This window comes from Macaca nemestrina, chromosome 8 (assembly GCF_043159975.1).
Source record: "Macaca nemestrina isolate mMacNem1 chromosome 8, mMacNem.hap1, whole genome shotgun sequence".
NCBI classification, from domain to species: domain Eukaryota; kingdom Metazoa; phylum Chordata; class Mammalia; order Primates; family Cercopithecidae; genus Macaca; species Macaca nemestrina.
In genome coordinates this window covers 91,271,890-91,284,291 of record NC_092132.1, presented here as the reverse complement: position 1 = coordinate 91,284,291, position 12,402 = coordinate 91,271,890, and the positions used below count along the sequence as shown (strand labels likewise).

The window sequence follows — 12,402 nt, the reverse complement described above, 5'->3', positions numbered from 1 at the left end:
AGACAATAACAAGTGTTAACGAGGATGGAGAGAAATCCGAGCACTCACACACTGCTGGTCATTTATCTTGGCAGAAGTGTAAAAAAGTGCAGCTACTATAAAAACTGTCCTGGAGTTCTTCAAGAGTTAAACATAGAGCTACTATTGACTCAGCAATTTGACTCCCAGGTATATACCCCAGAGAACTAAAAACGTATGTCCACACAAAGTCTTGTACATCAATGTGCAGGGTAGTATTAGTTATTAGAGTCAAAAAGTAGAAACAATCCAAATGTTCATTAATTGATGAATGAATAATTTTTATGTGAATTTTCTTTTTAAGAGATAGAGTCTCACTATATTGCCCAGGCTAGACTTGAACTCCTGGCCTGAAAGGATCCTCCTGACTCAGCCTCCCAAGTAGATGAGACTACAGGCACATGACACCATGCTCAGCTAATTATTTACTTGGCAATGAAAGAAAGCAGTACTGGTACATGTTACAACATAGATGAGCCTGAAAAACATTATGTTATAAAGTGAAAGAAGCCAGATGCGAAAGACCAAATATCTGATTCCACTTCTATGCAATATCCAGAATAAGCAAATCAACAGAAACAGAAAAAGATAGTGGTTGCCAGGGAGGGGAATAAGTAGTCTGCATATGGATTTTGGGTTTCTTTTGGGGATGTTGAACATATTCTGGAATTAAAACAGTGGTGATAGTTGAATAACTCCGTAAATATACTAACAACTACTGAATTGTATACTTTAAAAGAGTGAAGTTTTTGGTATGTGAATTATTAAGTACAGTAGTTCCCCATCACCCATAGTTTTGCTTTCTGTGGATTCAGTTACTTGCATTCGACCACCATCGAAAAATAGGTGAGTACAGAACAAGAATGTATTTTGAGAGATCACATTTACATAACTTTTGTTACAGTATATTGTTATAATTATTCTATTGCTGTTGTTCACCTCTTACTGCCTCATTTATAAATTAAACTTTATCACAGGTATGTATGTATAGGAAAAAACATAGTTTTCCTATACATGGGGTGGGGGGGACTTTGAAAATACGTAACAATACTAATACTAATATGTATGTATTAGAATGTATATAGTAATACTGTAATAATGAGTGGCAGGTCAGAATTGAACCGTGGGCCCTTGTTTGCCAACCTCTTTTTTTCTTATTTTTATTTTTTGAAATAGGGTCTCACTGTCGTGCAAGCTGGAAGTGCAGCTCAGCTCACTGCAGCCTTGACCTCCCAGGCTCAGGCGATCCTTCCACCTCAGCCTCCCAAATAGCTGGGATTACAGGCACACTCCACCATGGTTGGCCAACTTTTTGTATTCTTTGTAGAAAGTGGATGATACGGTTTGGCTGTGTCCCCTCCGTACCCCCTCCCCCGGCAAAATCTTACCTTGAATTGTAATAATCCCCATGTGTCAAGGGTGGGACCAGGTAGAGATAACTGAATCACAGGGGTGGCTCCCCCCAATGCTGTTCTCGTGATAGGGAGCTCTCATTTGATCTGATGGTTTTATAAGGGGCTTCCCCCTTCACTCAGCTCTCATTTCTCTCTCCTGCCACCTTGTGAAGAGGTGCCTTCCACCATAATTTTCAGTTTCCTGAGGCCTCCCCAGCCATGTAGAACTGTGAGTCAATTAAACCTCTTTTATTTATAAATTACCCAGTTTCGGTAATTTTTTATAGCAGCAAGATAACTAATACATGGGGTTTTGCTGTGTTGTCCAGACTGATCTCGAACTCCTAGGCTCAAGCCATCCTCCCACCTCAGCCTCCCAGAGTGCTAGGATTATAGGCGTGAGCCACCACGTCTGGCTCCAACATCCATTCTACATAAGAAATACTAAGAACCAGGCAGGGCGTGGTGGCTCATGCCTGTAATCCCAGCACTTTGGGAGGCCGAGATGGGTGGATCACCAGAGGTCAGTAGTTTGAGATGAGCCTGGCCAACAAGGTGAAACCCGGTTTCTACTAAAAATACAAAATTTAGCCGGCACAGTGGTGGGCACCTGTAATCCCAGCCACGCAGGAGAATCGCTTGAACCCGAGGCGGAGGTTGCAGTGAGCTGAGATCATGCCACTGCACTCCAGCCTGAGCAACAGCGTGAGAGACCCTGTGGAAGCAAGGAGGAGGAGGAGGAGAAGGAGGAGGAGGAGAAGGAGGAGGAGGAGAAGGAGGATGAGGAGGGGGAGGCAGCGGCGGCAGAGGAGGTGGAAGAGATGGAGGCGGCGGTGGAAGACCCTGTGGAAGCGGGAAGAGGAGGAGGAGAAAGAAAGAAGAGAAGGAGAAGGAGGAGGAGGAAGAGAAGAAGGAGAAAGAAGGAAGAGAAGGAGGCGGTGAAGGAGAAGGAGACGGAGGAGGAGAAGGAGAAGAGGAGGAGGAAGAGGAGGTGGTGGAGGAGGAAGAGGAAAAAGAAAGGAGAAGAAGTGGCATGCAGACAAATTCCTGGGTCTCATTCCAGACCCACTCAATCAGAAACTGGCAGTGGGGCCCAAGAATCAAGACTTTTAGGTGATTTTGATGCATGTTATAGTATGAGAATCAATGACTTTCCAGTTCAGTTTTCCCATCCATAACCTGTAGCTAGTTGTACTGGATGATTCAAAGGCCTATACAGGTTATAAAAATCTGAATCCAACCATATTAATATAAAAAGTATGGCCAAGCTGTATCCAACTCTTTTGATAATTTTCAATGACAATGAAAAACTCAAGATTTAAGAATTCTGGCTGGGTGTAGTGGCTCACACCTGTAATGCCAGAGCTTTGGGAAGCCAAGGTGGACGGACTGCTTGAGCTCAGGAGTTTGAGACCAGCCTAGGCAACATAATAAGACCCTGTCTCTACTTAAAAACAAAACAAAACAAAATCAGGCCCTGTGTGGTGGCATGCACTTGTCATCCCAGCTACCTGGGAGGCTGAGGTGGAAGGACTGCTTGGGCCGGGGAGATCAAGGCTGCGGTGAGCCATGAGCACACCACTGCACGGCAGCCTGGGTGACAGTGTGAGACCCTGTCTCAAAAAATATAATAATTCTAAAAAGCTTCAATTAAGCTGAATCTAATATTCAGAATCCTAGATTAATCAGAATATATTTCATTTTATTGTCAGAAAAAAGGAAACAAAACACAGACACATACACACGAGGTTTCTAAGAGCCCAAAAAGTGAATTTCAGCACATACCCCCCAAAATATTACAAATTGACTCCAATCTGTTTCTCAATTGTGATCTTTTAAAAAGGACTGCAGAGGCCAGGCACAGTGGCTCATACCTGTAATCCCAGCATTTTGGGAGGCCAAGGTGGGCGGATCACCTAAGGTCAGGAGTTTGGGACCAGCCTGGCCAACAGGTGAAACTCCATCTCTACTAAAAATATAAAAATTAGCCGGGCATGGAGGTGGGCGCCTGTTATCCCAGCTACTTCGGAGGCTGAGGTAGGAGAATTGCTTGAACCTGGGAGGCGGAGTGAGCTGGGATCGTGCCACTGAATTCTGGCCTGGGCAATAGAGCGAGAATCTGTATCCAAAAATAAAAAAAAAGACTGCAGAGTAACTAAAGCATTCTTTCTATTTGTTCATTATCCCGTAGTAATATGGGTGTAGAACTTTTTAAAAACTCAGAGATTCTGTCTGGGTTTGCACAAGAAACACCACTCATCCCCATCCCCACTCATGTAGTACATTATCATTAACTCTCCTATCAGTCCCAATCAGTCTTACCAACTAACTAGACAAGAAAAAAAAATGACCTAAGATAGATCAGATTCTAGGCTGAACACCAGAAGTAGGGTTGATAAAAGAGCTAAGATCGTTCACTTTTGGATAACAAGAGTGTGTCCACACTGAGAATTATGCAAATCTACAGAAAGAATCAAGTGAGAGACCATAAGGCCAGGGAAAGGTAGTGAGAATAATGGTGTTGAACAGTGTCCCCGCCAAATTCACATCATCCACCTGAAACCTCGGAATGTGACTTTATTTAGAATCAGGCTCTTTGCAGATTTCCTTAGTTAAGGGTTGAGATCACACTGGATTAGGGTGAGCCCTAAATCCAATAACTGGTGTCCTCCTAAGAGGAGGAGAGGACAGATACACAGCAAAGAAGGTCACATGAAGACAGAGGCAGAGGTTGGGCATATGGTGCCTGAGGCCAACGAAAGCCAGGAGCTATCAGAAACTGGAAGAGGCAGTTTCCATTAGAGAGAATGTATGTGACCCAGTTGACAGCTCGGTTTTGGACTTTTGGCCTGTTTAACTGTGAGAATGAATTTCTGTTGTTTTTAATCCATCTAGTTTGTGGTTATTTGTAACGGCAGCCTTAGGAAACTAATACAGGTGGTGACTGATATTCCTCATATGTCTCGCCCTTTAATTCCTTATTTATTCATTTATTTGCCCAACAAATACTTAGTACTCTTACATGTCCTATATCATTCTAGCACTGGGAATACAGTATTAATTAAAACAAAACACAAAAAATCCCTGTGCTCAGGTGAATTTTATGGTATGTGAATTTTATCTGAATTAAAGTTGATTAAAGAAACCTTTGCCTTCATGGACTTTATATGCCAGTGGGCTGTCCTTCTATCCTTCCACAAATTCTAATTTTTGTTTAAGCTAGATGATGAGCTTTCTATTCCTTGTAATTAAATGATCTCCAAATCACATTCTATAATTCTATTACTAATAGTTCTTGATTACAGGAAGACTTGCAAACTTATTATGGTCACAAAACATATCCATGTTGCCAATTTATTTTCAATCCTCACTTGTTTGACCTCTCAGTAAAATCTGATCCAGTCAACCACTTCTTTATCTTTCAAACATTCTTCTCTATATTTTTATAATCTCCTTGGCTTAGGAAATGTCACAGGGACTGGTAATACAGATAATTCCTGGAATACTGGTAATACAGATAAGGACTGGGGGGTAACAGGGAAGGGGGCACATGAAGAGAACCAAGCTTTCCACCTGGCCTTTCTTCCTGTTTCCCCTTAACTGGAACTGAGCTTTCAGGTGTCACATTCAGCATATACGGAGAGGTCCCATGAAGGAAGCATAGCAGTGAGCTGGTGCAACTGGAGGGGGGAACTCCAGAGTTGCACTGTTGGCCAGAACCCCCCAAGAACAGAAGTCAGGTTACTCACGGAATTACAAATATGGAAAGGGAGAAGGCTATAAAAAACCCTGTGGTGCTGGGCTGCAACTGGAGGAATCATTGTAAGTTCAAGATTTTGAATATTTATAAATACTAAAACTGGTATGTGTGTACATACGTATGTATGTGCATCTATTCTTAGCTGCGTCCACTGCAATGGTCTAGATCTGGGAGCACACATAGCACCCGGATCTCACTGTCTACTAAAAGGAATCAGGGTTCTTGGAAAAATGGCTGAGTCCAGAACTAGAGCAGGAAACATATAAGACAATCCTAGAAAAAATCTTGTACTATAAAGTGAGGAAGTGATCAAATAAGGATGAGGATATGTCCAAAAGACATTGAGTACCAATTTGAAAGGGTTACTGTGGCCAACTAAAGGACAATTTGAGCATCAAAATAAATAACTGACTTGATTGTTATCCTCTGAAAACAACAGGAATCCAAGAGTGTGTACTGATTTAAAATTTTAAAACAAATGAGCATGTACATATGTACTCTTGAAAAGTGTCAAGGTCATGAAAGACAAGGACTGTTTCAGAATAAAGAAAACTAATGAGAAATGATAGCTAAAGGCGATATGTGATCCTAGACTGATAAAGGACACTATTGGCTCAAACCAATGAAATATGAATGGAGCTGGTAGATTAGATCGTAGTATCCAATCAATGTTAACTTTTTAATGATGGTTATACGGGAGTGTCCTGGTACTTTAAAACGTACACTGAGGAATTAAGGTGTAATGAGGCAACACGTCTGCAACTTATTCTTTAATAGTTCAGAAATATTAACAATTAAGTAATCTGGGTGAAAGGCATAAGGAGCTATAAATGCTATTTCTGTAACTTTTATGTAAATTTCAAGTTACTTTAAAATAAAAAGTTATAAAGTTTAAAACATAATAGAACATAACCCATTAAATAAATCTGAGTCCAGGCAGGACACAGTGGTTCATGCCTATAATCCCAGTACTTTGGGAGGCCGAGGTGGGCAAATCACTTGACGTCAGGAGTTCTAGACCAGCATAGCCAACATGGCAAAACCCCGTCTCTACTAAAAATAAAAAAAACTGACTGGACAACACAGTGGCTCACGCCTGTAATCCCAGCACTTTGGGAGTCCGAGGTGGGTGGATCATGAAGTCAGGAGTTCGTGACCAGCCTGACCAACATAGTGAAACCCCAGTCTCTACTAAAAATACAAACAAAATTAGCCGGGAGTGGTGGCACGTGCCTGTAATCCCAGCTACTCAGGAGGCTGAGGCGGGAGAATCACTTGAACTCAGGAGGCAGAGGTTGCAGTGAGCCAAGATCACGCCACTGCACTCCTGCCTGGGCCACAGAGCAAGACTCGGTCTCCAAAAAAAAAAAATTAGCCGGGCGTGGTGGCACGCACCTGTAGTCCCAGCTACTTGGGAGGCTGACAGGAGAATTGCTTGAACCTGGGAGGTGGAGGTTGCAGTGAGCCGAGATTGCACCACTGCACTCCAGCCTGCCTGGGTGACAGAGTAAGATTTCGTCTCAAAAAATAAGCAAATAAATAAATAAATAGAAAATAAATCTGAGTCCATACTAACTAAATGGGGGGTAGCAGATTAATAAACAAAATGAAATGACAAAAAAAAGGAATGACAGAATTAGAAAATCACACTGCAGAAATGATTGACTCAAGCGATAATTATCAATGGATGGTAAAAATATTGGGTGAAACCTTGATGAACAATTTGCAGTCACAAAGTATCTCCCCACAACTTACTTTTCAATTACAAAAGGAAAATAACTGCAGTAGAGACCTGGAAGATACCACCTTAATCAAGTGATCCAAGTTACAACAATAAAGGGACTTGGCATCATTAGTCTACTGATGTGTGCAATGGATAGGACATACTGTTTACATAGTATTTATACCAGAAATGCATAAACTGAATCTAATCATGAGGAAATATCATACAAACCCAAATTAAAGGACTAGCCTGTTCTCTGCAGAAGTGTCAATGTCATGAAAGACAAAAGAAAATCTAGGGAATTGTTCCAGATTAAAAGAGACTAAAGAGACTAAATACAATGTGTGACTAGGGAGGAGATGGCTATAATGGATATTAATGGAACAATCTGGCAAAGATTGAATGCACAGTATATTAGATAATACTAAATGTTAAATTTAATGGGATAACTTTTCTGTGATTATATGTTTAAAATATTCTAGTCCTTCTCACCCACAGTTTTGTTTTCCATGGTTTCAGCTGCCCACAGTCAACTGTGGTTTGAAAATATTACATGGAAAATTCCAGAAATAAACAGTGGGGGATGCTCTAAAACCCCGAGTGAATGCCTGAATCCATGGATAACACCAAATCCTACACATATTGTTTTTTCCTATACATAATACTTGTGATAAAGTTTAATGGGTAAATTAGGCATAGGAAGAGATGAACAATAATAAAACAATTATAACAATATATCAACATCATTTCTCTTGCACTTAAGCAACGTACTTGGATAAAAGCACTACAGGCTGGGTGAGGTGGCTTATGCCTGTAACCCCAGCACTTTGGGAGGCCAAGGCGGGCAGATCACTTGAGGTCAGGAGTTCCAGACTGGCCTGGCCAACATGATGAAACCCCGTCTCTACTAAAAATACAAAAATTAGCAGGGTGTGGTGGTGCACACCTGTAGTCCCGGCTACTCGGGAGGCTGAGGCAGGAGAGTTGCTTGAACCTGCAGAGCAGAGGTTGCAGTAAGTCATGATCGTGTCACCGCATTCCAGCCTGGGTGACAGAGCGAAACTCTGTCTCAAAAAAAAAGCAAAACAATACTGCAACAGTTGATCTGATAACCCAGATGGCTACCAAGTGACTAATACACGGTGAATCCATACAGCATGGATACGCTAGGTAAAGGAATGATTCGTGTCCTGGGTGAGATGGAACGAGATTTCATCACAATACTCAGAATGGTGTACCATTCAGGCCAGGCGTGGTGGCTCACACCTGTAATCCCAGCACCTCGGGAGGCCGAGGTGGGTGGATCACCGGAGGTCAGGAGTTCAAGACCAGCTTGGCCAACATGGCGAAACCCCGTCTCTACTAAAAATACAAAAAAATTAGCTGAACGTTGTAGCACACGCCTGTAATCCCAGCTACACAGGAGGCTGAGGCACGACAATCACTTGAACCTGAGTGGCAGAGGTTGAAGACAGCCAAGATTGCGCCACTGCACTCCAGCCTGGGTGACAGAGCGAGACTCCATCTCAAATAATAATAATAATAATAAATAATAAAATAAAAAAGAACGGTGTACAATTTTAAACTTATATACTATTTCTGGAATTTTTCATTTAGTATTTTCGAACCACAGTTAACCACAGGTAACTGAAACCATGGGAAGCAAAACTGCAGGTAAGGGGAGACTACAGTATCTTAAATATTAAATTGCCACTTGTCAGGCTGACAGACTCAAAGTTTCATCATGCACTCATGGAACCAATCTAGAGTAAGTTTTCCCTTAGCACTATCCCACCAAATAATTTCAGAACTGGAGACCTGTGTTTTTGCTTTTATCACAACAGGTTAAAAAGGAGAATAATTCTTTAATACAAACTTAACTTTTGGTCAAGATGTCATGGATGTTCTTGGTATTTTTGATCCTAACAGTCTTTGCCATTTTCACTATGAACTTCAGTCTGTGGAATCTGCCTAGACAGAAGTTTTTTTTTTTGCCAGGACTAATCATTCAGGTATAGAAGCTCTCATTATTGGCAAAATTAGAGGGTAGCAAACTTCTCCCTGACTTGCAACATCAAGAAAGGTTTGCCCATAAAATAGAGATTCTGCTATTCGAGTTTCATTTGGTAAAATAAGTTCATCATTTTCACAGGACTACTGGATTGCCAGAAAGAGTGCTGCAACCTCTTCTGTAACTCAATACAAGGTTTGTATTACATAACTTGACTTACTAGGCAAAAAATAGGGATCACTTTTAAGTGGTGGCTCACGCCTGTAATTCCAACACTGTGGGAGGCTCAGGCGGAGGGATCACTTGAGGTCAGGAGTTCCAGACCAGCCTGACCAACACGGCAAAACTCCATCTCTACTAAAAACACAAAAACTAGCTGGCATGGTGGCAAACACCTATAGTTCCAGCTATTCAGGAGGCCTAGGAACCCTGAAGGCGGAGGTTGCAGTGAGCCAAGATCACGCCACTGCACTCCAGCCAGGGCGACAAAGCAGACCAAAAAAACAGACAAAAATCTAACCTAATGGCTTTTTTAAGTGTCTCACTGGCCGGGCGCGGTGGCTCAAGCCTGTAATCCCAGCACTTTGGGAGGCCGAGGCGGGCGGATCACAAGGTCAGGAGATCGAGACCACAGTGAAACCCCGTCTCTACTAAAAATACAAAAAAAAAAAATTAGCCGGGCGCGGTGGCGGGCGCCTGTAGTCCCAGCTACTCAGGAGGCTGAGGCAGGAGAATGGCGGGAATCCGGGAGGCGGAGCTTGCAGTGAGCCGAGATCGCGCCACTGCACTCCAGCCTGGGCAACAGCGTGAGACTCCGTCTCAAAAAAAAAAAAAAAAAAAAAAGTCTCACTGTGTGGTCAAGGCTGGAGTGCAGTGGTGCAATCTTGGCTCACTGAAGCCTCTGCCTCCCAGGTTCAAGTGATTCTCCTGTCTCAGCCTCCCTAGTAGCTGAGATTACAGGCTTGCCCCACCACAGCCGGCTAATTTTTGTATCTTTAGTAGAGAAGGGGTTTCACCATATTAGCCAGGCTGGTGTTGAACTCCTGACCTCAAGTGAACTACCAGCCTCCGCCTCCCCAAGTGCTGGGATTACAGGTGTGAGCCACTGCGCCTGGCCCCGGTGGTTCATTTTAAAGAAAATTCAGTCGTTTTGGGGCTACTTTATCAAAATTTATGTATCTTCAGTTTTCCTCTATTTCTGCAATTTTTAAACAACATTCATATTTTGCTTAAGTTTCACAGATTATCACCGATTTAAATATAAAAACAAAAACATTTCAATATAGAAAAAGGTTGAGTAAAAGATAAATCATGTATCTAAAGTTAGTACAACAGGCTAGGCTCAGGCGACTTCCGCCTCTAATCTCCGCGCTTTGAGAGGCTGAGGCTGAAAGATCACTTAAGCCCAGGAGTTCAAAACTGCAGTGAGCTATGATCCTGCAACTGCATTCCAGCCTGGGTGACAGAGCAAGCCCCTGTCTCTAAAAATAATAGAAAAGAAAAAAGCACACAAACAAAAAATAAAACAAAAATAAGTACAATCAGTACAACAAAATGTTTGATAAGCCTCCAAATATATCTGAGTTGCCTCCCCTGCCTTTCAACTCATTAGGGTGAACATCTAATCCCTCTATTCAGAATGCTTCATGCCTTATGTTGCCACTAGTTCTCTTATCAAAATCATCTAGTTCTTCTCTTCAATCTGCTCTGAAATTTTAACTGCTCTGGAAAGCTCTCAACTGCACACCGTCCCTACTAAACATTCCACTGATCTCTGGTATCAAACAGCCAAAGCAACTAATGAGGAATTTGCAATTTTAATATGTTCCAGAAACCGGAGTTAAAAAAAAATCAATAAACTCACGATGATAAGGGGAAAATTCTGAGGGTTTTCAAAATATAAAATCACCGCACTGTAAGATATATTAACTAGTAATCGTTTAAAATACAATTTTAGCGTCCTTAAACATTAAACCTTTGAACGCGTAAACAAAAGTTGCATGACCCAGTTTCATCACTGTTACTATTAACAATAATAATGGTACCTACCCAGTATCTCCCAATCCATGCAGGAAAATCACCTATAAGAGAAAAGGAAAAATAATAAGCAATTCCTAAATAAGCCCACACAGGATTGTTACACACTAGCTTTGCTTAAGGTGGAAAACGGAACGAAACCTACAAGAGAATTACACAACACTATCTTTGGCGACTTAATCTCTATCGACCTCTTTTAAATGGCAAAAATTCCAATCAACTTCTCCCTTTATTTCCTGAGATAATGAATGGGGGGTTAGCACTCAGAGGTCCCAGTTAGACAATGAGTGCAAATTATCACATTCTAAGAAAAACAGTTTATCTCTTTCAAGTCAAATCAGGAACGTCTCTCATATACCCTGCAGAATTTTTCCATTGCAAAAGCAAGCTTCCGTAGGCAAAAATAAGTTTGAGTTTTTGTACACAAGTTTCCTAAAAAAACAGTACGTCTGACCTTGCAGGACACTTAATCTTCAAACTTCTTGTATTGAGGACAAGAGTGCGAGGTGATAATAAGGCGATTTCCTGGAGCACTTAGGTTTCCCTCACCCACACACCAGGCAGAAACACGCTGCAGAGGACGACGCCGTGCCCCAAGGCCGGCCCGCGGGGGTCCCGGGGCCGCACTTCCTCCGCAATGCAGGGGGGAAGCTGGGGACTGGCCCTCGCCCTGGCTGTGATTCCCCCCCCCCCGGCTGCCCACGCCCCCCGCGGACCCGGCCGCGCCGACCACCCGCGCCGACCATCCGCACCCCACCCAGGCCGGGAAGAGCGTCCTGGTCCGCAGGCCGCCACCCGCCCACAACGCCCACCCCGCGCGAGGGGCAGCCACTGGTGGCCGGCCCAGTGGACCACTCCGAGCCCACGCCTACGCCGCTCACCGCAGCGGTGGCCTTCCGGGCGGCGGGCACGATGGCAGGGAGCGGGGTTGACATGTTATTGCCGCACATACACCGGCTCAGCTCAGCGCAAGCGGAAGGAAGAGCGGGCGCCCGGCCGCTGCCCAAGGGCGTGCGAGCGGCGAGTCCCGGCCGGCCCCACCGGGCGCACGCTCAGGCGCGTGCGCGCCAACGCGGCCCCGCGCTACCTTCCGCGCGCCCCCGCGCGTTCAAGGTCCACCCTGCCCTTCGCCCGCCGCCCCTCCCTCCGCGCCTCACAATGTCTGGGCAGCTCCCTCCCTCCGATTGGCTGCGGCGGCGGCGCGGACTGGGCTGCGCTTTCGCCACGCCACGCAGCCCGCGCATGCTCGGTGCTGGCAGGGGAAATGCGCTCTCAGGTGCAGGCTGAGGGCCGGTCTCTTGGATCTTGGCTTAGGTTTTCGCTTTTCTGGCACTGTAGTGAAAAGAATGAGCCCCGGAGCCAATTCACCCAACCCCAGGTGCTCCTTGGTTTCCTGCAGCCAGGGTCTATCATTTGTAAAAGTCTGGATGGACTGGGAGAGACTGGTGGAGCTTTGGCA

General features: G+C 43.9%; 1 protein-coding gene across 5 annotated transcripts in view; it reads right to left on the bottom strand.

The window, feature by feature from the left end:
- Nucleotides 1-12,081, bottom strand: part of LOC105482294 (lysophospholipase 1) — a 51,348-nt gene extending 39,267 nt beyond the window's left edge. For 3 of the 5 annotated variants that reach the window (XM_071068242.1, XM_071068243.1, XM_011742320.2), the window contains exons 1-2: nucleotides 11,398-11,528; nucleotides 10,956-10,987 (exon numbers count right to left, since the gene is read on the bottom strand). Coding sequence is in view for 1 of the 5 variants with exons in the window: in XM_011742316.3 (XP_011740618.1) it covers nucleotides 10,956-10,987; nucleotides 11,825-11,893 (101 nt within the window). In the remaining 4 variants the exon portion in view is untranslated. Of the gene's footprint in view, nucleotides 1-10,955; nucleotides 10,988-11,397; nucleotides 11,529-11,824 lie in introns of those variants that run through there. The other 2 variants (XM_011742316.3, XM_011742317.2) reach the window with 2 other exon arrangements.
- Between the last annotated feature and the right edge of the window lie 321 nt (nucleotides 12,082-12,402).